This window comes from Chiloscyllium punctatum, chromosome 25 (assembly GCF_047496795.1).
Source record: "Chiloscyllium punctatum isolate Juve2018m chromosome 25, sChiPun1.3, whole genome shotgun sequence".
NCBI lineage: Eukaryota > Metazoa > Chordata > Chondrichthyes > Orectolobiformes > Hemiscylliidae > Chiloscyllium > Chiloscyllium punctatum.
The window spans coordinates 50,922,186-50,942,555 of record NC_092763.1 but is presented as its reverse complement, the minus strand read 5'-3'; the positions used below and the strand labels follow the sequence as shown (position 1 = coordinate 50,942,555).

At 39.7% G+C, this 20,370-nt stretch overlaps 1 protein-coding gene across 1 annotated transcript in view; it reads right to left on the bottom strand.

Annotated features, from left to right (window-relative positions):
- The window catches only part of zc4h2 (zinc finger, C4H2 domain containing), a 37,881-nt gene extending 19,117 nt beyond the window's left edge, over window positions 1-18,764 (bottom strand). Inside the window, exons 1-2 of the mRNA XM_072595269.1 lie at window positions 18,589-18,764; window positions 340-511 (exon numbers count right to left, since the gene is read on the bottom strand). Coding sequence (XP_072451370.1) covers window positions 340-511; window positions 18,589-18,641 — 225 coding nt within the window. The 5' untranslated portion in view covers window positions 18,642-18,764. The remainder of the gene's footprint in view (window positions 1-339; window positions 512-18,588) is intronic.
- Between the last annotated feature and the right edge of the window lie 1,606 nt (window positions 18,765-20,370).

Genomic DNA, 20,370 nt, shown 5'->3' with positions numbered 1-20,370 from the left:
ATGGACAAAAACTCACTGACCTGCATTTTTAACTTCATTTCTTTCCACAGTTGCTAGCTATTGATAGCACCTTCAATTTTTACTTTAGATTTCCAGCATTTTCTGATTTTGATCTTTTAAATTAAATATTTGAATTGAATGATTTGCTTATCCAAGTTGGCTAAATAAAAAAAATCCAAAATAAATCAGTACAGGTTTCATTATTTTAAACCGATTTGCATCAGATTTAAAGAAGTCAATAGCATGCTGATCCATAACATTAATGTTTTCTTTCCACACAGTCCCCCCTTTTGGGCTGAAGAAGTCCAGAGAATGAAAAGCTAATCATCCTGAACATACCACATTGATATCAGCATGAATCAGTCGCAGTTCTTCAACATGAGCCATCTTCTCTTGGAGCAAAAGATCCATTTCGTGTTTATAATCTTTCAGGTGCCTTTCTTCAGACTCAAGGGCATCAAATTCTGCCTTTAATCGTGTTTTAATTTTTTCCATTTGCACCGTCTTAGCTCTGCAATTTCACATAAACAAATTTAAGGCAGCATTTTGCTGAGATCCAAAATCTTGCTATTGGACAGTCGCTCTACAATTTGGTTTCACAGGATTCATGTAAATTGCAACTTGCTATGTTGAAATAATTCAATGTCATTCAGTATTTATTTACTGAGGCAAAGAAATAATATTTGAAGGCCAGGAGAAATCTAATTTATTAAATCTTGTGTTACTGTAAGGAATTACTGTGGCTAAACAATTGCAAACATTCAAGGACCAGAAGGGAGAACTACAGAATTTGTTTATTCCCGTCTGATGCGAGTGCAAAGAGAATGATGGTCAAATTATGCTGTGTGAGGATAGTTAAAAGGCAAATAAATTGGCAAAAGAAAACAATAGATCCAAGGATTGGAAACAGTTTAGAAGTCAGCAAAGGAGGACCAAGGGATTAATTAAGGGGACAATAAAATGTGAACGTAAGTTTGCAGGGAATATAAGAACTAATTGTTAATGTTTCTATAGGTATACAAAGAGAAGAATATTAGTGAAAACTAATTTAAGTGTTTTACAATCAGAAATGAAGGAATTTATAATGAGAAAAATAAATGGTTTATGAATCTAATACATATCTCACTTCTGTCTTCATAAAGGAAGACACAAATTACATACCAGAAATGATGAAGAAACACAAAATTTAGGGACTGGGAGGAACTGAAGCAAATCTGTATTAGTACAGAATTTGTGTTGCAGAAATTGATTGGATTGAAGGTTGATAAATCTCCAGGACCTAATAATCTACATCCCAGTGACTTGAAGTAACCCTAGAAATTGTGGATGCATTGGTGGTCATTATCCAAGATTCTTTAGACTTTTAAACAGTTCCCACAGATTGGAGGGTAACTAATGTAACCCCACCATTTAAAAAGGGAGGTAGAGAAAAATATGAAGTTATAGACCAGTGAGTCTGATGGCAGTAGTGGGGAAGATGCTAGATTCCATTATCAAGGATTTTATTGCTGAGCACTTAGAAAAAGTGGTAGAATCAGGCAAAGTCAGCATGGATTTACAAAGGAAATCAAGCTTGACAGATCTATGGAATTTTTTAAGGATGTAACCAGTACACTAGATCAGGGAGAGCTAATGGATGTGGTTATTTGGACTTTCAGAAGGCTTTCTATGAAGTCCCATATATAAGAGATTACTGAATAAAACTAAAGCACATAGGAATATGGGTCGTGCATTGAGATGGACAGAAATTGGTTAGCAGACAGGAAACAAAGAGTAGGAATAAATAAGTGTTTTACAGAACGGCAGACAGTAACAAAACAGGTACAGCAGGGATCTGTACTAGGATCCCAGCTATTCATAATACATGTTAATGGTTTAGATGAGAGAGCTAAATGTAATATCTCAAAAATTGCCCAATGACACAAAGGTAGGTGGAAGGGTGAGCAATGAGGACAATGCAGTGTGATTTGGACAGGCTGAGTGAGTGAGTAAATGTAAGGCATATGCAGTACAATGTGAATAAATAGCTTATCCACTATGATAGCAAAAATACGAAGGCAGATTATTATTTGAATGGCTAGAAATTGAAACAGGGGAATGTTCAACAAGACCGAGGTATCTCTCTGTACCAGTCGCTGTACTTAGGAGGGCAGGTGCAGCAGGCATTCATAGCAAGAGGATTCAGGTACAGGAACGAGAACTTCTTGCTGCTGTTATACAGGCCACACCTGGAATACTGAGTGAAGTTTGGTCTCCTTCTCTGAGGAAGGATGTTCTTGCTATAGAAGGAGTGCAGCGAAGGTTTACCAAGTTGATTCCTGGGGATGGCAAGACCGATGTACAAGAAGAGATTGAGTCAGTTAGGATCATATTCACAAGAATTTAGAAGAATGAGAGTGGGGATCTCATAGAAACCAATAAAATTCTAACAGACTATACAGGTTAGATGGAGGAAGGATGTTCCCTAAGGTGGGGGAGTGCAGAATCAGGAGGTCACAGTTTAAGGATAAGGGGTAAACATTTTGGACATAGATAAGGTGGAATTTCTTCACTCAAGGAGTGCTGAGCCTGTGGAATTCACTACCAGATAAAGTGGTTCATGCCAAAGCATTATAGGTTTTCAAAATGGTGGTAGATATAGCTCTTGTGGATAACAAGATCATGGGGTATGGAGGAGGACAAGAGTAGGGTATTGACAACAATCAGCCACAATAATATTGAATGGCAGAGGAGGATTATGGGATGAATGGCCTACTCTTGCTCCTGGGGTGGCATGCTGGCTCAGTGGTTAGCACTGCTACCTCACAGCATTAGGGACCAGGGTTCGAATCTAGCCTTGGGCAACTGTCTGTGTGGAGTTTGCACCTTCTGTGTGTGTGTGTGTGTGTGCGCGTAGGTTTCCTCCCACAGTCCAAAGATGTGCAGGTTAGGTGGATTAGCCATGGGGAGTGTAGGGAGTGGATTGAGGTGGGATGCTTTTTGGAAGGTCTGTGTGGACTTGATGGGCCAAGTGACCTTCCCCCACACTATAGGGATTTTGGTGACTATTTTTTATGTTTTTATATTGTTGTAAATTGGCAAATGTGACTGCTGACCACAAGATGTACTTGAGCAACCTAACTTCAATGGCAACACTGTCCCAGAGACATGAACCCTCCCTACATTCTAGCACGTACCATTCAAAGCAGAACAGGCTATTATGATGCCTCTTTCTAAAGAGCAAGCCTGCTTGTTCACTTCTCATTTTGCTACAAAAATGCACTTGATTGAACCAAAAGAGATAATGTTAGATCAGGGGACAATGGTCTTCACTAATTCTTTTTTTCAGAACTCTATGGTCTTTCAGTGAAATAAGTCCACATGACTGCTTGTTCAATTTTAATTTAATAAACAATTTCCTGTTCATGACATTCTACGACTGGAATTGGCTGTTGATCAGCAAAGATAAATTAATGCCAGCTAGTTACTCTCTTGGTTGATTATATATGAACTGATATAACTTTCAGGTTTAAAAAATGTGCATACCATATAATTACCTTTATTTAGTCAGCCAAGGTATTTGAGTCACTTAGACCTGCTCATAAATAACAGCACGATAGCAGTGCAAAAATCAGCCTCCCTCAGTGATGCAAAGCTAAACAATGCAGTTAGTTTGGAAGTTCTTAATTAACAACTTAAAATACACAATACATAAGAAAAATATTAAAATCTTTATTCTTGATCTTTTTCCTCCCACCAATGCCTCAGTTATTTGGAAAAGCTCTGACATGCTATCCTGAATTATAGCTCCTAAAGAGTGAAGTAAAATTATATCGCCATGATGCATCTCTCACACAGATTTTATTTGTCAATATGAGCTGAAGAATCCAAGCAGCCACAAATTAATTTTCGAACACATCCAGATTGTAGAGACAAAACGTAGGTCCATGTTGCAGAAAACATTACTGCCAGCAGTTATAACAGCAACTAAACAAACAATCTTACAGGATAAGTTATGTCTATGTAAACTGTTAAAACCATTAAGGAATTCCAGATAGACATATATCAGAAAGGAGTCAGAATGTGAGATGTGCTGCCACCAGGAGAGATTGACGTGAATAACATAGATGCGTGTAAAAAGAAACAGAACTTGAGAAGGCCAGTCAGCCCCTCAAACCTGCCCTGTCAATGTATAAATCATAGTTGATCTGTTCCAGGTTCAACTCATATTCCTCAACTCCCTGATGTTTCAAAAATCTACTTCCTCGTTAAATACTTACAATAATCTAGCCTCCGCAACTCTCTGGATAGAGAATTCCAAATTTTCACTACCCTGAGAAAACAAATTCCTTTGCACTTCAGTTTTTAACAGGTCCCTTATCCTGTAACTATGTTGCCTGGTTCGATGCTGCCCTACTACTGGAAACATCTTCTCAACATCTATCCTCAGTCCCTCAGAATCTTGGATGTTTCAACAAGATCATCCCTCATTCTTCTAATCAGTCATTCTTGATAAATCAATTCCTTCATTCCAGGAATTAGCCTGGTGAAACTCCTTTGAACTGCCTCCAGTGCCAATATTTCTTCTTGTATACTCAAGGACCAAAGCTTGTATACACAGTACTCCAGATACAACCTCACCAACACCCCACAACATTTGTAACAAAACTTCACTATTTTTCATCTCCAAATTCCTTTTAATGAAGGCTAGAATTCTATTTGCCTTCTTAGTTACTTGCTAAACCTATATTCTAAAGTTTTGCGTTTCCTGCACAATTACACTCAGATCGCTCAGTACTACACTTGTTTGGAATCACTCTCCATTTAACTAACAATCTGTACTTTGAATGAACGTACACTTTGGTAGGAAGAATCTATATGCCATTGTTTTAGCCACTTATTTAACCTATCTATATTCCCTTACAGATTTTTCATGATCTCATTACAACATACTCTCCCACCTATTTTAGTATTGTCAGCAAATTTTGATTCATTAACACTATCCCCTCCTCCACAGTAAATAATTGTGACCCTACAACTAATCCGTGTGGTACTCCACTAGCTACACCTTTCCAACTTTAAAAAATAACCCACTAACTCCCTATCTTTTGTTTTAACTACTCTCAATCCATGCTAACACATTAACCCCAATATTGAGTTCATCTCTGGTGTAATAAGCTTTTACGTGGCACTTTATTGAATGCATTCTGGAAATCCAAATATATTACATGTACCACTTCCCCTTTATCAACTCTGCTTGTTATATCCTCAAAGAACCTCAACAAATGTGCCAAGCATGATTTCATTTTCACAAAGTCATGTTGACTGTATTTAATTGCATAGGATTTTTCTTCATTATTAATGGACTCTAGCATTTTTCTAGTGCCAGTTTGAAATTCCTGCTTTCTGTTTCCATTCCTCTTGAACAGGGCATCTAGATAAGTACATGAGAGAAGAGGGAATAGAAGGGTATGTTAAAAAGGTTAGATGAAGAAGATGGGATGAGACTGGTGTAGACCATAAACACAAGCATAGTCCAATTGTACTAATGCTCTGTATATTCCTCATACTTTTAGGTGATCGGACTTGAATAAAGTAGGAAAATGGTAGCTGAACAAGAGTTGTTTGAAGGATTTAGTTATTCGCTGCATTATAAATAATGCAGAACTTTTTGTGTTATAAATTATGGTAACGATTAAAAAAAAACAAAAAAAGTACCTTTCAAGTCATTACTAAGTCTTACAGTGTAGTCATTAGTGCAATGAATTGCTTTTGAAATGTAGTCACTGTTGTAATATAAGTTGACAGCCAATCCATCACATAGCGAAGAAATAAATGACTCGGTAATCTGCTTTAATGCTGTCAGTTGAGATATAAATACTCATTTGAACACTGGGAGAATTCTCATCTTAGAAACAACATTATGCAATCTTTTTAGTTGACCTGGAGGACATACAGAGCCTCAATAATATATTATCTGAAAAGGCAACACCTCTAATAACCTCGTCTCAACTGCACGAGAGCTTCAGCCTAGGTTATGTGCTTAAGATGCTACAGTCAGGTTTAGAACCACAGGAAGAGTGTTAACACTGAGTCAAAGCTGACAGCCAAATTTAGTTCTTGCAGGTTACCTGATCTTCTCAGTGCTTCCAGGTATGGTCATGTTTAGTTGTTTGATATCTTGCTACTTTCTCACATGACCTTTTTGAGGAAGTAACCAAGAAGATGGAGGGCAGACCGGTCGACATTGTTTATTTGGACTTTAGTAAAGCCTTTGACAAGGTTCCACGCGGTGAACTAATTAGTAAATTTAGATCACTTGGGATTCAGGGTAAGATTACCAACTGAGTACAAAATTGCTGAAAAGGCAGGAGACAGACAGTGATGATGGAGGGTTGTCACTGGAGACCTGTGACCAACAGTGTTCCACAGATATCAGTGGTGGGTCCACTTTTTGTTTGTCATTTACATAAATTATTTGGATGAGTATTTAGGAGACATGATTAGTAAGTTTGTGGAGGACACCATCATTGGTGGTAGAGTGGACAAAGAAGAAGGTTATCTAAGATTACAAAGATCTTAATCAATTGGGTCAATGGGCCGAATAGTGCCAGATGGAGTTTAATTTAGATAAATGCAAGGTATTACATTTTAGTAAAACAAACAAGTGCAGGACTTGTACAATTATAAGTAGGGCCTGGATAGCATTGTAAACGAGAAAGACCCACGGGTCCAGAGATATAATTCTTTGAAATTCGCATCACATATAGACGGAGTGGTTAAGAAGGCATTTCGCATTTTTGCCTTCATTGCTCAGACCTTTAGATATAGAACTTTTGCTTCTCACCTTAAACCTATACTGTCTAGTTTTGGACTCCCCAAGCCTGGGGAAAGAACTGTAACTATCCACCCTATCCATGCCCCTCATGATTTTCTAATCTTCTATAAAGTCACCTCTCAGCTTCCAACAACTCCAAGGAAAATAGCCCCAGCCTGTTCAGCCTCTCCCTATAGCTCAAATCCTCCAAGCCTGGCAACATCCTTGTAAATCTTTTCTGAGCTCTTTCAAGTTTAATGACATTGCTCCTATTGGACAACACCAGAATTGAATGCAGTATTCCAAAATATAGAGGGTTATAAAATAATGAGCATAGATAAGGTGAATGATAGATTTTTTTCCCTAGGACAGGGGATTTTAAGACTAGGGGGCATAATTTTAAGGTGACAGGAGGAAAGTTTTAAAAAGACATGAAGGACAATTTTGCTTTACATAAAAAGAGTGGTTCATGTGTGGAATGACCTACCAGAGGAAGTGGTAGATCTGGGTACAGTTACAATGTTTAAAAGACATTTAGATAAATACATGAACAAGAAATGTTTGGATAGTTATGGGCCAAGAGCAGGCAGGTGGGACTAGTTTAGTTTACAACATTAAACATTAACTTACAACAGGATCTGGCCCAACTACAACACCTGTCTACCTTCATCAGAAGGAGCAAGCCTTGGGAACCATGTGAAGCATGGTCACATGAGACAGGTAGCAGAGAGCTTCTAGTAGTTTGGAACTAAACCCCAAAGAAAGGCAAGAATAAGGCACACCATTTCACTACCAGGACATGACAGGGATGGATGGAGAGAGAAGGGAGAGGTTAATGAGAATAAAACCAAGGGCTAAGCATTGACAAAACAATGAATGCAGATTATACACAATGCCAGAACTCTGAACAGAAGAACCCAAGTACTTTCTTTCATTTCATATAGATTTGTATCCTTATTTCCCAGGAATTTATTTTAAAAGTAATTCTGGCGTTGCACCAGAACAGATGCAAATAATTTGCATTATTCTTCATTATATTTTTATTACAACTAGTCCATGTTCAATCTGGCACAGACTCAGTCTCTTGACATCTTTATTTTCTTTTTGATGTGTCTAATGATCTGTAGACTAGTTCTGCTTTCAATTTACTTTAATACAGGCCAAGAAGAATAACCCACAATAATCTTGCTGGAAAAAAATTCTCCTATGGATTAATGTCTACGAAAAGTCAGAGATTTCATTGGAAAAACTACATTAAAACGAGTATTTAATAGCATCAAGAGATATTGATCATGAACTGTCTTTTAAAGCAGGATGTAATTGATAGGACAAAATTCAGCAAAGATATATCCAACAATAGAAGTAGGTTAAAAAGACTCATCAAATAATACTCATTTTTTCACTGCTCTGAAACTGCTTATTCTTCTTTAAACATGACGCTAGTAATCACTGTAGACAGTTGGGACTTGGCTATCGAGCATCTTTCAGCGCATTGGTAAAATCAGAGATTTGTCATGAGTATGCCATAATATTCCTTTCATACTACAATTAAAAGCTGTCCCTGTCCTTGCCCAAATCCATATGTTTCCCTTCTCTGAACACGTTGCCTATGGTTTTCTGGATCAATACATTGAAGAACAAGCCATCTGAGACTGGGTTTTGTGTAATGCAAAGGGAATAATTGGCAATCTAGCACTGCGGAGAGTGACCATAGTATGACAGAATTCCTCATTAAGGTAGAGAGTAACATAGATGATTCTGAGGCTAGGATCCTGTATTTAAATAAAGAAAATTACAAAAGGTATGAGGAGTGTATTGGCTATGTTACACTGAGGAACATTATTGAAAGGGGCAATGAGGGATCGACAATGGAAAATATTTTTAAAGTGTGCATGGATGACAATTTTTCATTCCCATCTGGCACAAAAATCAAACAAGAAAGATGGTCCAGCTATGGCTAACAAGGGAAATTAGGGATAATATTCAGTCCAAGAAAGGGCCATACAAATTGGCCAAAAAAAAATCATCAGACTTGAAGGGGCAGTTTGATTAACACAAAGGAAGACAAAGTGAAAGATTAAGAAGGGGTGAATAAAAGGTATGAGAGTAAGCTTGGGGGACATTGCGATCTGATTGCAAAAGCTTCTGCAGGCACGTGAAGAGAAAAACGTTAGTGAAGACAAATGTCTCATGGTCAGAAAAGGGGGAATTATAATGGGAAACAAAGACATGGTAAACTAATTAAATATGTTTCTTGGTTCTGGCTTCACAAAAGACGACAGAAATACACCTCAAAAATATTAGGGAACAGAGTCAAGTGAGATAGAGGAACTGAAGGAAATTAGTATTAGTAGGGAAATTGTTGGGCTTAAAGTCTGTTAAATCACCAGGGCCTAATAATCTACATCCCAGAATGCCTTAACAAGTGTCCCTAGAAACATTGAGTGCAACGGTTGTTATCTTTCAAAGTTCTGTAATGCTGGAACAGTTCTTGCGGATTGGAGGATTGCTAACGTAATCCCACTGTTTAAAGAGAAAATAGGGAATTACCAGCTGGTTAGTTAGCCTGATGTCAGTCAGCAGTGGAGAAAATTCTTGAATCCATTTTAAACTGTTTAATAGCCCTGCACTTGGAAAACAGTAACAAGATCAGACAGAGACCACATAGATTTATGAAAGGAAAATCATGCTTCACAAATCTACTGGAATGTTTCAAAGATGTAACCAACAGAGTTGACAGGAGGGGCCAGTGGACGTGGTTTGCTTGGATTTTCAGAAGGTTTTCAATGAGGTCCCATGTAAGAGATTAGCATGTAAAATTAAAGACCATGGGGTTACAGGCAGTGAACCATCATGGATAGAGAACTGGCTGGCATTCAGGGAAATAAACATAGGAATAAATTGGTCTTTTCTGAGTGGCTGACAGTAAATACTGAGTTACCACAGGGATCAGTGCTTGCACCCCAGCTATTCATAATATATATTAATAATTGATATGAAGGAGCTAAATTTAATATCTCCAAGTTTATAGATGGCACAAAGCTGAATGGGAGGCTGAACCGTGAGGAGGATACAGAGATATTTCAGTGTGACTTGGACAAACTGAGTGAATGCACAAATGCAGAAGAAGTATAATGTGAATAAAGTCATGTTTGTCCATCTTGTTAGCAAAAACAGGAAGGCAGATTGTAACCTTGATGGCAATAGATTGTGTAAAAGGGGTAGAGATCTGAGTAGCCTTGTGTACTAATTGCTGACAGTAAGCATTTAAAGGGATGTTTTGCTGCAATTGTACAGGGCCTTGGTGAGACCACAGCTGGATTACAATTTGCAGTTTTGGTCTCCTCATTTGAGGAGCGATATTCTGGCTGTGGATAAAGTGCAATGAAGTTTACCAAGCTGATTGCTAAGATGGCAGGACAAACATATGAAGAGAGATTGGACTGGTTAGGACTTTTTTCACTGGAGGTTAGAAGAACACAAGAGACATCTCATAGATACCTATAAAACTGAAACAGGACAAGCCACCATAAATGCAGAAAAGATGTTCTCAATGCCCAAGAAATCCAAAGCCAGGGGTCACAGTTTAAGGACATGAGGTGAGCCATTTGGAACAAAGATGAGGATCATCCAGAGAGTGAGAGCCTGCAGAATTCTCTGTCACAGAAAGTGATTAAGGCCACAACTTTGAATGTTTTCAAGAAAGAATTAAGGCTAAAAGGGATCATAAGGTATGCAAGAGAAAGCAGGAATAGGTACTGTGTTGGATAATCAACTATGCTCCAAGTGTTTTATTGTTCTATGAGACCCCTATCCTGATCATTCAGTCCTAATCCCACAAGTCTGCTGGTGACCCAATTTCTGCTCCTGGCTTTCATTCCAGCCAGTCTTGCAAATAGTTCACTGTTCCGGTATTGTCCAGATGGTTTATATGTAATTTTAAAAAAGGCTACAAAACATTGGAAACAATTCTTTGGCTATTAAATGTTAGAAATGCCTGTAACAAGTTTCCTCCCATAAAACTACTTTCTGTCTGGAGCTCTGGGGTGTTGTACTTTTCATGTGGCTCCTGTGGAACTAAAAGGACTACTGTAACTTGGCAAAAGAATTTACAAATACCAGCCATAAAGCACAAAATACCAAAGGAAAATATGATTTCATTTAAGCTATAAATTTAAGCTGTAATAAACATCCTGAGTTCACAGTACTGTATGGTTGGAGGAATCTTTCAAATTGCTGAGTGGAGTTCTTTATACCAAAGATGCATTTAGAACAGTCGCCTCTAACATTTTTAAGCTCTAGACCACTTTCTGAATTTAAATGCAACCCAGTATCCACAAAAGGAAATATAAAGTAAACAACTTGTTTTCCAATTTACAAAACATGAAAACTAAGTATATACAATTATTAATTTTGTCCTCTAATCACAGCGTGCAAATAGAATTCAATCTGGATAAATGTGTGATGATGCACTTGGTCAGGACAAACAAAGCAAGAGAATGCATGATGAACAGTAGGATCGTGGGTAGCACCAAGGATCAGAGGCACCTGGGTGTGCATGTCCACCAGTCCCTTAAGGTAGGAGGAAAGGTAGATAATGTAATTAAGGCATAAGGGATACTTGCCTTTATTAGCCAAGGCATAGAGCTTAAGATAAGGGAAGTTCTGCTGATTGGTTATGTAAGTGTTGGTTGGCCATAGCGAGAGTATTTTATACAGTTCTGGAATCCATTTTACAGAAGGCATGTGATCGCACTGGAGAGGATGTGGATTTACCAGGATATTGCCTGGTCTAGAAAGTTTTAGTTGTGAGGTGACTGGAGTTGGAGCAGGGGAGACTGAGGGGAAACATGTATAAAGTTATGGGGTCATGAATAGGGTAGATAGGAAGAGACTGTTCCACCTTACTGGAGGGTTAAATGACTGGGGGCCATAGATTTAAGTTGAGGGGCAGGAGATTTAGAGGGGATGTAAAGAAAGCATTTTTTTTACTGACAGTGTGGTGGGAAACTGGAATTCACTGTCTGAAAGGGTGGTAGGCAGACACCCTCACAATATTTAAGAAGTACTTTGATATGAACCAAGTATACAAGGCTAGGCCAATTGTTGGAAAATAGGGTTAGAATAGTTAGAATAATGCGTCAAAAAGGTCCACAGAAAACAGGCGGAGGAGTAGGACTAGTTGAGCTGCTCTTGCAAAGAGGTTGCTTGGATATGATGGGCTGAATAGCCTCCAATTGGCTTCACATCAGTTCCTGATGTATTTCAACTTCATTTGTTTGTATTGACAACACAAAAAGTGCATTACTCTGCAGTGATAGTCCATCTGGACCAAATTGAAACATGCTACAACAAGCTGGCAAAGCCTCTTAAGAGCATGCACATTGCTACCAATTGCAGACTAGGGCAATGTCTGGAACAGGAAGTCAAAGCAGCAGTGTACTAACCAGATCGCCAACCACTACAGGCAGAACTTTGGAGCAGCCAAGTAGCTTAGAGGAAGCATTGCTCACAAGGTACTTTGATGCTACCCTTGAGCATTGTAATGGACATGAGTCAATTTAGCCTGCCCTAAGCCATAACAGAATAATCATAATAATAACAAAAGACGTTATTGGCTTAGCAGAATTTGACGTCAGAATTGGTGAACTTGTCATGCCAAGGGATGTCAAAGATACATCTTAGACAGTGAAAGAGGAATCTGTTCAGCTGCTTTTCCTGCCTAGTACTTGCTGTCCAGGTCCCACCATCGTAAAGAATTGCACTGAGCACAAGTTTGCAGACTTGTATTTTGCGTTCAGTCAGACTGCATTCCATCAGTCATGTTTGGATGTGACAGCTACAGCATTTTTATGAAGTGTGAATCTCAGCATCAAGTGACAGTTGCTGGTGAGCGTGGGATCTAGATATGTGAATCTACCAACAACCTCCAGCATTACAGTATCACACTGTCAGTGTTGATTGGTGGCAGCATCCTGAACCATATCATGTATGGGACCCAAAACTGATCACAATATTCCAAATGTGGTCTGACCAAAGGTTTATACAACTTCAACAGTACATCCCTGCTCCATATTCCAGCTCTTTCAAAACATGCAGTAGGCTTCTTTGTTCATAACATTCCTCTTGCTGCTGTAAGACTGAGATGATCATTTCAATTCCAGGCATTCCAATTCTGATACTACATTGAGATTTGGGGTAGATGCATTAGAGTCATAGAAATATATAGCATGGAAACAGACCCTTCGGTCCAACCCATCCATGCCGACCAGATATCCCTACCCAATCTAGTCCCTACTGCCAGCACCCAGCCCATATCCCTCCAAACCCTTCCTATTCATATACCCATCCAAATGCCTTTTAAATGTTGCAATTGTACCAGCCTCCACCACATCCCCTGGCAGTTCACTCCATACACGTACCACCCGCTGCATGAAAAAGTTGCCCCTTAGGTCTCTTTTATATCTTTCCCCTCTCACCCTAAACCTATGCCCTCTAGTTCTGCACTCCCTGACCCCAGGGAAAAGACTTTGCCTATTTATCCTATCCATGCCCCTCATAATTTTGTAAACCTCTATAAAGGTCACCCCTTAGCCTGCGACACTCCAGGGAAAACAGCCCCAGCCTGTTCAGCATCTCCCTGTAGCTCAAATCCTCCAACCCTGGCAACATCCTTGTAAATCTTTTCTGAACCTTTTCAAGTTTCACAACATCTTTCCGATAGGAAGGAGACCAGAATTGCATGCAATATTCCAACAGTGGCCTAACCAATGTCCTGTACAGCCGCAACATGACCTCCCAACTCCTGTACTCAATACTCTGACCAATAAAGGAAAGCATACCAAACGCCTTCTTCACTATCCTATCTACCTGCGACTTCACTTTCAAGGAGCTATGAACCTGCACCCCAAGGTCTCTTTGTTCAGCAACACTCCCTAGGACCTTACCATTAAGTGTATAAGTCCTGCTAAGATTTGCTTTCCCAAAATGCAGCACCTCGTATTTATCTGAATTAAACTCCATCTGCCACTTCTCAGCTCACTGGCCCATCTGGTCCAGATCCTGTTGTAATCTGAAGTAATCCTCTTCTCTGTCCACTACACCTCCAATTTTGGTGTCATCTGCAAACTTACTAACTGTACCTCTTATGCTCGCATCCAAATCATTTCTGGAAATGACAAAAAGTAGAGGGCCCAGGACTGATCTTTGTGGCACTCCACTGGTCACAGGCCTCCAGTCTGAAAAACAACCCTCCACCACCACGCTCTGTCTTCTACCTTTAAGCCAGTTCTGTATCCAAATGGCTAGTTCTCCCTGTTTTCCTTGAGAGTAAGCCAGGCTTTGCAGTGTGACAAAGCAAATATGAGCAAATGCTTTTCCCACAATGTCCAACAAGGCAATATATTGATCACTGTTGCAAATTGCCGTGGATGTTCCTCTTCTTTCACAAGGTGACATGTTTGCATCACATGTAATCTGGAGTGGACAAATAGACATGTTTGGACAGATATTGTATGTGTGTCAGGTTCCCAGGCTTGATGATTTCAGGCTATGTTATAGCAGCAGCAGCAGTCCCCGATCATTGTCCATAGTAAACTGATAAAAAGCTTTACTAACTCTTTTCGTGCAGTTTCAAAATCCAGCCCTGCCAATACTTCCTCAGTGACTGTGTCCTCCTTAAAATAAAATACAAAGTAGTGTTCCTCTAGTTTCTCTATCTGTATACAATATTCAGTGATGACTTAAGACTATAAGATCATGAGGCATAGAACCAGTCAGATTCTGACAGGGTCACTCAGCTCCTGACCTCGTTATGGCCTTGGTACCAACATGGATAAAAGAACTAAATTCCAGGGTTAAGGCAGGGGTGACAGATCTGGACATCACAAGGCTGCATTCGACCAAGTGTAACATCAAGGAGCCCTAGCAAAACTGAAATCAGTAGGTATCGGGGCAAACTCTCTGCTGGTTGGAGGTCAGTCATCCCAGCTCCAGGACATCTCTACAGAGTTTCTCAATGTAGTGTCCTCGGCCCAACCATCTTCAGCTGCTTCATAAATGACTTTCCCTCCATCATGTCAGAGTAGAGATGTTCGCCAATGATAGCACAATGTTCAGCACCATTCACAACACCTCAGATACTGAAGCAGCCCATGTTCAAATGCAACAACATGTGGACAATATCCAGGCCTGGTCTGACAAGTGGTAAATTACATCTGGGCAGTCCAAAATTTAAGAAATGATATCACCAGCAAGCAACAATCTAACTTCCACTCCTTGATATTCAATGGAGTTACCATCATTGAGTCTCCCACTACCAACATACTCAGGGTTACAATTAATGAGAAACTTAACTGGACTTGCCACATAAATACAGTTGTTACAGCAGCAGGTCAGAGGCTAGGAACACTGTGGTGAGTAACTAACCTCCCAAGTGCTCAAAGCTTGCCCATTATCAACAAGGCACAAGTCAAGAGAGTGTAATGGAATACTTCCCACTTGGCTGGATGAGTGCAGTTCCAACAACACTCAAGAAGCTTGATACCATTTGGGACAAACAGCCCACTTCATTGGCACCACATCCATTAGCATCCACTCCCTCCACCATCAATGCAGCAGTGATGCACTACAGAAATTAACCAAAAGTCCTCAGGTAGCATCTTCCAAACCCACAACCACTTACAACTAGAAGAACAAGGGCAGCAGATACTTAGAAATACTGCCACCTGCAAGTTCCATTCCAAGCCACTCACCATCCTGACCACTATATCACCATTCCTTCACTGTCGCTCGGTCAAAGTCCTGGAATTCCCTCCCTGAGGCCATTGTGAGTCAACCTACAGTTGGACTGCGTCATAGCAGCTAACTACCACTTTCTCAAGGGCGACTAGGGATGGGCAATAAATGCTGGCCAGACAGCACATCAAATCTGTTCTGCCATTCAATGAGATTACGGATGATCTGATAATCCTCACCTCCACTTTCCAGCCTTTTTCCTGGAACCATTGATTCCTTTACAAATTAAAAATCTGTCCATCTCAGCCCCTAAGCTTTCTGTGGTAAAGAATTCCATACATTCTCTATCCTGAGAGAGAAGAAATTCCTCCCCTCCACTGTCTTTGATTTCAATGCAGTCACTTTCTTTGTTAATGGACATGTTGTTCCATTTTTTAACCCTTTGTACCTGTAACCTGGTTTGAAAATCCTGGAAATACAAGGTCGTAACCAATAGCCACTGGCATAGTGCTTAGCAGTCTATTGGACTTTATTAAAAGTCACTTTTAATGCATTCAGAGACTTCTCGCTCTAATCACTCTTGTTATTAAGGAGAACAGACTACTTAACCTCAATGACAGATTTCATCAGAGGTGTGAGTTTTGAACCAGTTTATGGCTCTTGCTTCCCATATTTTGAGAGTGTGGTATTATATAGTGTCTTGAAACAGGTTTCTTTCCATTTCACTTCTGCACTCTGTTTGGGAATGCCAGAGAGTACATGATCTGTCAAGCCAAGGCATAGTTTCTTTTTAAATGGATAGGCAGTACAGTTGGTGTTGATACGAGGATTCCATTTCTGCTTTGATGAAACATCTTCAGGTGTTGCTCCCTAATCCTGGTTCACAATGAGTGATCTGTATCACTGTCAGTTCTGCAGTAGCCCCATGTGTTAAAAACTTTGTTGAGAATCAAATCTGGTGGCAATCAGTTCCAACTGGTGACAATGCCTAAATTTTGGATCTTTCTATGACACCCTGTGGCATGATTTGTTCTAAAAGAGGATGCTGGTTATACAAAGCTCATCACGTGTGCAAAATGCAAGTAGTTTCTGTACACTTTCAGTTATCTTTCCAAACCATAATATCCAAGGTCAATGTGCCATACCTTACGGTCCATGCCCACTCTTGTACTGAAATCCCCCAGTAGTTAGAGATGTTCTTATGTAGCACGCTGCTGATGTCAATGTCAAATTCCATAAAATTGGTCTTTCATCTCTATCATATGGTGCAATGCACAGATTTGGACCATAGGTACAAATAAGAAGCTAATTTACCCTGTTTGAGTTGAAAAGCAGATGGAGAGTAAACACTCTGAACTATTTGTGGAGGGTTGTACCAAATATTAACAAATGTCTTACCTCACAGCCTTTGCCTTGTTCACATGTTTCCCTTGAACTCTTTCTCTATCAGATGAACATGCAATGTGTTTCTTTCAATGATCCACTCTCAAGAGCCTGGCCTCTTGTACAGAAGCTATGTTAAGATTCAGCCTATCAACTTCTGTCATTGTTCTACAGTGAAACTAGAAGCTTGGGCAAATATTATGGAGACTCAATGCTGCCCAAACATCAGATCTTCCGTCTCGACCTCCAAGCTGCCACTTTTGGAATATTGTGTGTAATTCTGGTCTCCTTCCTATCAGAAAGATGTTGTGAAACTTGAAAGGGCTCAGAAAAGATTTACAAGGATGTTGCCAGGATTGGAGGATTTGAGCTTTAGGGAGAGGCTGAATAGGCTGGGGCTGTTTTCCCTGGAGTATCAAAGGCTGAGGGGTGACCTTATAGGGGTTTATAAAATCATGAGGGGCACGGATAGGATAAATAGGCAAAGTCTCTTTCCTGGGGTGGGGGAGTCCAGAACTAGAAGGCATAAGTTTAGGATGAGAGGGAAAAGATATAAAAGAAATCTCAGGGCAATTTCTTTCATGCAGAGGGTGGTACGTGTATGGAGTGAGCTGCCAGAGGAAGTGGTGGAGGCTAGTACAATTGCAACATTTAAAAGGCATCTGGATGGGTATATGAATAGGAAGGGTTTGGAGGGATATGGGTCAGCTGCTGGTCAGGTGATACTGGATTGGGTTGGGATATCTGGTCGGCATGGAAGGGTTGGACCAAAGGGTCTGTTTCCGTGCTGTACATCTCTAAGACTCTATGACTCTAAGTGCAAAGTTAAACAATACATTTAACATTGGACCGATTGCAGGAGTTGCCATAAAGATGACAGATTTGGACAGCAATTCTTCTTTGGGCTCCTCTCCACAGCGCTCAGGGTTTACTCCCTGACCCTTCAACTGTGGACATCAGTTGCATTTATACAGCACCAGACAAACCTACATTTAAAAGACTGAAATCTCAACACCTCCCGTTTCACAACAGGCTCTCCGATAACAACATCAATGAACAGCCTTGTAAGGCCTGACAACTTTGCTCGTTCTATTTGAAAACCACGCAGGGCGCAATTTGTGAAAAGTTTATGGCAATTTCTAAATCTGGGGCAAGAGTACATCACCAGGGATGACCCTCTCGAATAGAAAAGGCTCTTCGATAACAAGCACTTTTTAAAAATGAATCTGCATCGTATTTAGTTTCTGAATCCGAATTTGTCTAACGGAATTAATTTAGACTCCGGGGCAGGAGTCACAGGGCAGTGCTCAGAGATTCCAGCAGAAAACACAATTCACCGGCTGCTGTTGGTCTGGTCAAACAACTGTCAACATCAGGGAACTCTTTAAAGCTCCGATTAGTGAGCAGCGAAACAGAGACTTGTTTAAGAGTTAAATCTAAAAAAAACGCTCAATATTTACTCGGAGTGAAATCTGACAGATGTGTAAATCTATTCTGGTCACAGTGGCGGGGTATATACTGAATAATGTTCACAAGAGTTTTAAAACAGTAAAGTCTAAACTGAATACCACCATTGCAAATAACGGATAAAGCATCAGCCCACATTTCATTTGGACCACGTTCTCGAAGCTAAAGAAATGCATTGACGATGCACTGAAGTACTTTATCCTTACCTTATTTCCTTAATGCTTTCCAATTTGCACATGATCTCCTGCTCGTCGGTCATATTGCTTCCAGTTGATGTGCAGTCAGAATGTGAAAATGCTAACAAAAGAACTCTGTCCGTGGCTGTTCAATGCATCAGCGAACATGTACAGTGTGCAGGAAGCCGGGAGTTGCAGTCTTTTCCACTGAAAACAGAAAGAAAGCTCTCGAGTATAAACTACCACTCCCGGCAGACTATCTATGATTCCTCACTTCCTGTGCTTTAGGACTTCACGCGGAACGTGGGAAAAAGCAACCTCTCCTTAAATTAATTGTTGCACTTCAGTTCCAAGATTTATTTAATGACTCAGCCTTAAAGTGGGACTGATTTGAAGTGAGGCTACTTATTTTGGATTTGGAATGACGGTTTTTAATATATAAGCGGCGTATAATATAATAAACAAAAAGAACTGCAGATGTTGGAAATCTGAAACAAGCAAGTGTCGGAGAAACACAGTAGGTCTGGAAGCATCTGGCGAGAGAAGAAAAGAGTTAATGTTTCGGGTTTAGTCACCCTTAGTCAGAAACAATTTTTAAAAACGGTGTTTCCCATTCTTTGAAAAGCCATCTATATAAAAGAATAATAAAAGCGGAAAATACTAGACCAGAATTAATCTAGAAAAAGAAATGTACAGATTAAGATTGGAGTGTAGCCATTTCATCTGAAAATCTGAAATGTCAACACCCCAACACCTTAACTCATTTATTTAGATAACTGAAGCTTCTATGTAGGCACACATTTGGTTCCCTTGAGGCCTATCTCACTCTTTCTAGTATAAATATTTTCTGTAGTAGTTATTCAAAATTAACAGTTTTAATTAGTAAATCTGCAACAGAAGGAGCTGCTAACATTAAGGGAAAATAAATAGTTTGGAGCCACACATTACAAATCCTGACAGTGGAAAATAACAAATCCTAGGAGTGAAACACCAAAACAAAATGGTATAATGTTCCCTCCAAATCCCAAGAATACCCCAGATCCATTTGAAAGCATTGGAATTTCTAGGCAAGGTCCAGGAAACTCTTTAATTGTAAAGGAGGACCGACCTTAGCCAACAGAAGAGTAATTCAGGATTATTTTATTTAATTATATCATAGAATGCAGCTCACCACCACTACCTTCTCAAGGGCAACTAGGGACAAGTAATAAATGATAGACGCCACCAACACCCACATCCCACAAACAAATAATAAAACTGTGTTCACTTGTTGAATATAGAAATAACTGTTGGCCATTCAATCACGAGCTATGTTCTGCTGGTCTGTGACCATTTAAGTGCATTGGATACATGTATGGACAAGAATGGAAGAGTGTAGGTTAGATGGGCTTCAGATTGGTTTCACAGGTTGGTGCAACATCGAGGGCCAAAGGGCCTTTACTGTGCTGTAATGTTCTATTTTCTAAATGGGAAAAGGCTTTGAAAATCCGAGGCACAAAGGGATTTGATTGATTTATTTATTTATTGTCACTTGTACCAAAGTACAGTGAAAAGCTTTTGTTTATGAGGAATACAGGCAGATCATAGTAAGCAAATATGTACAGAACAAAGGATTTTGACAGAGGCATAAAAGTTACATTGCACAGGACATACAAGAGAGATCAACATTAGCAAGATCAGCATTATTTGAGGCTAGAGAGTCCATTCAGTAATCTAATAATGGCTGTAAAGAAGCTGTTCCTGAACCTGTTCGTTCATATAATTCAGGCTTCTGTATCTTCTGCCTGATGGAAGAGGTTGTAGGAGATCATT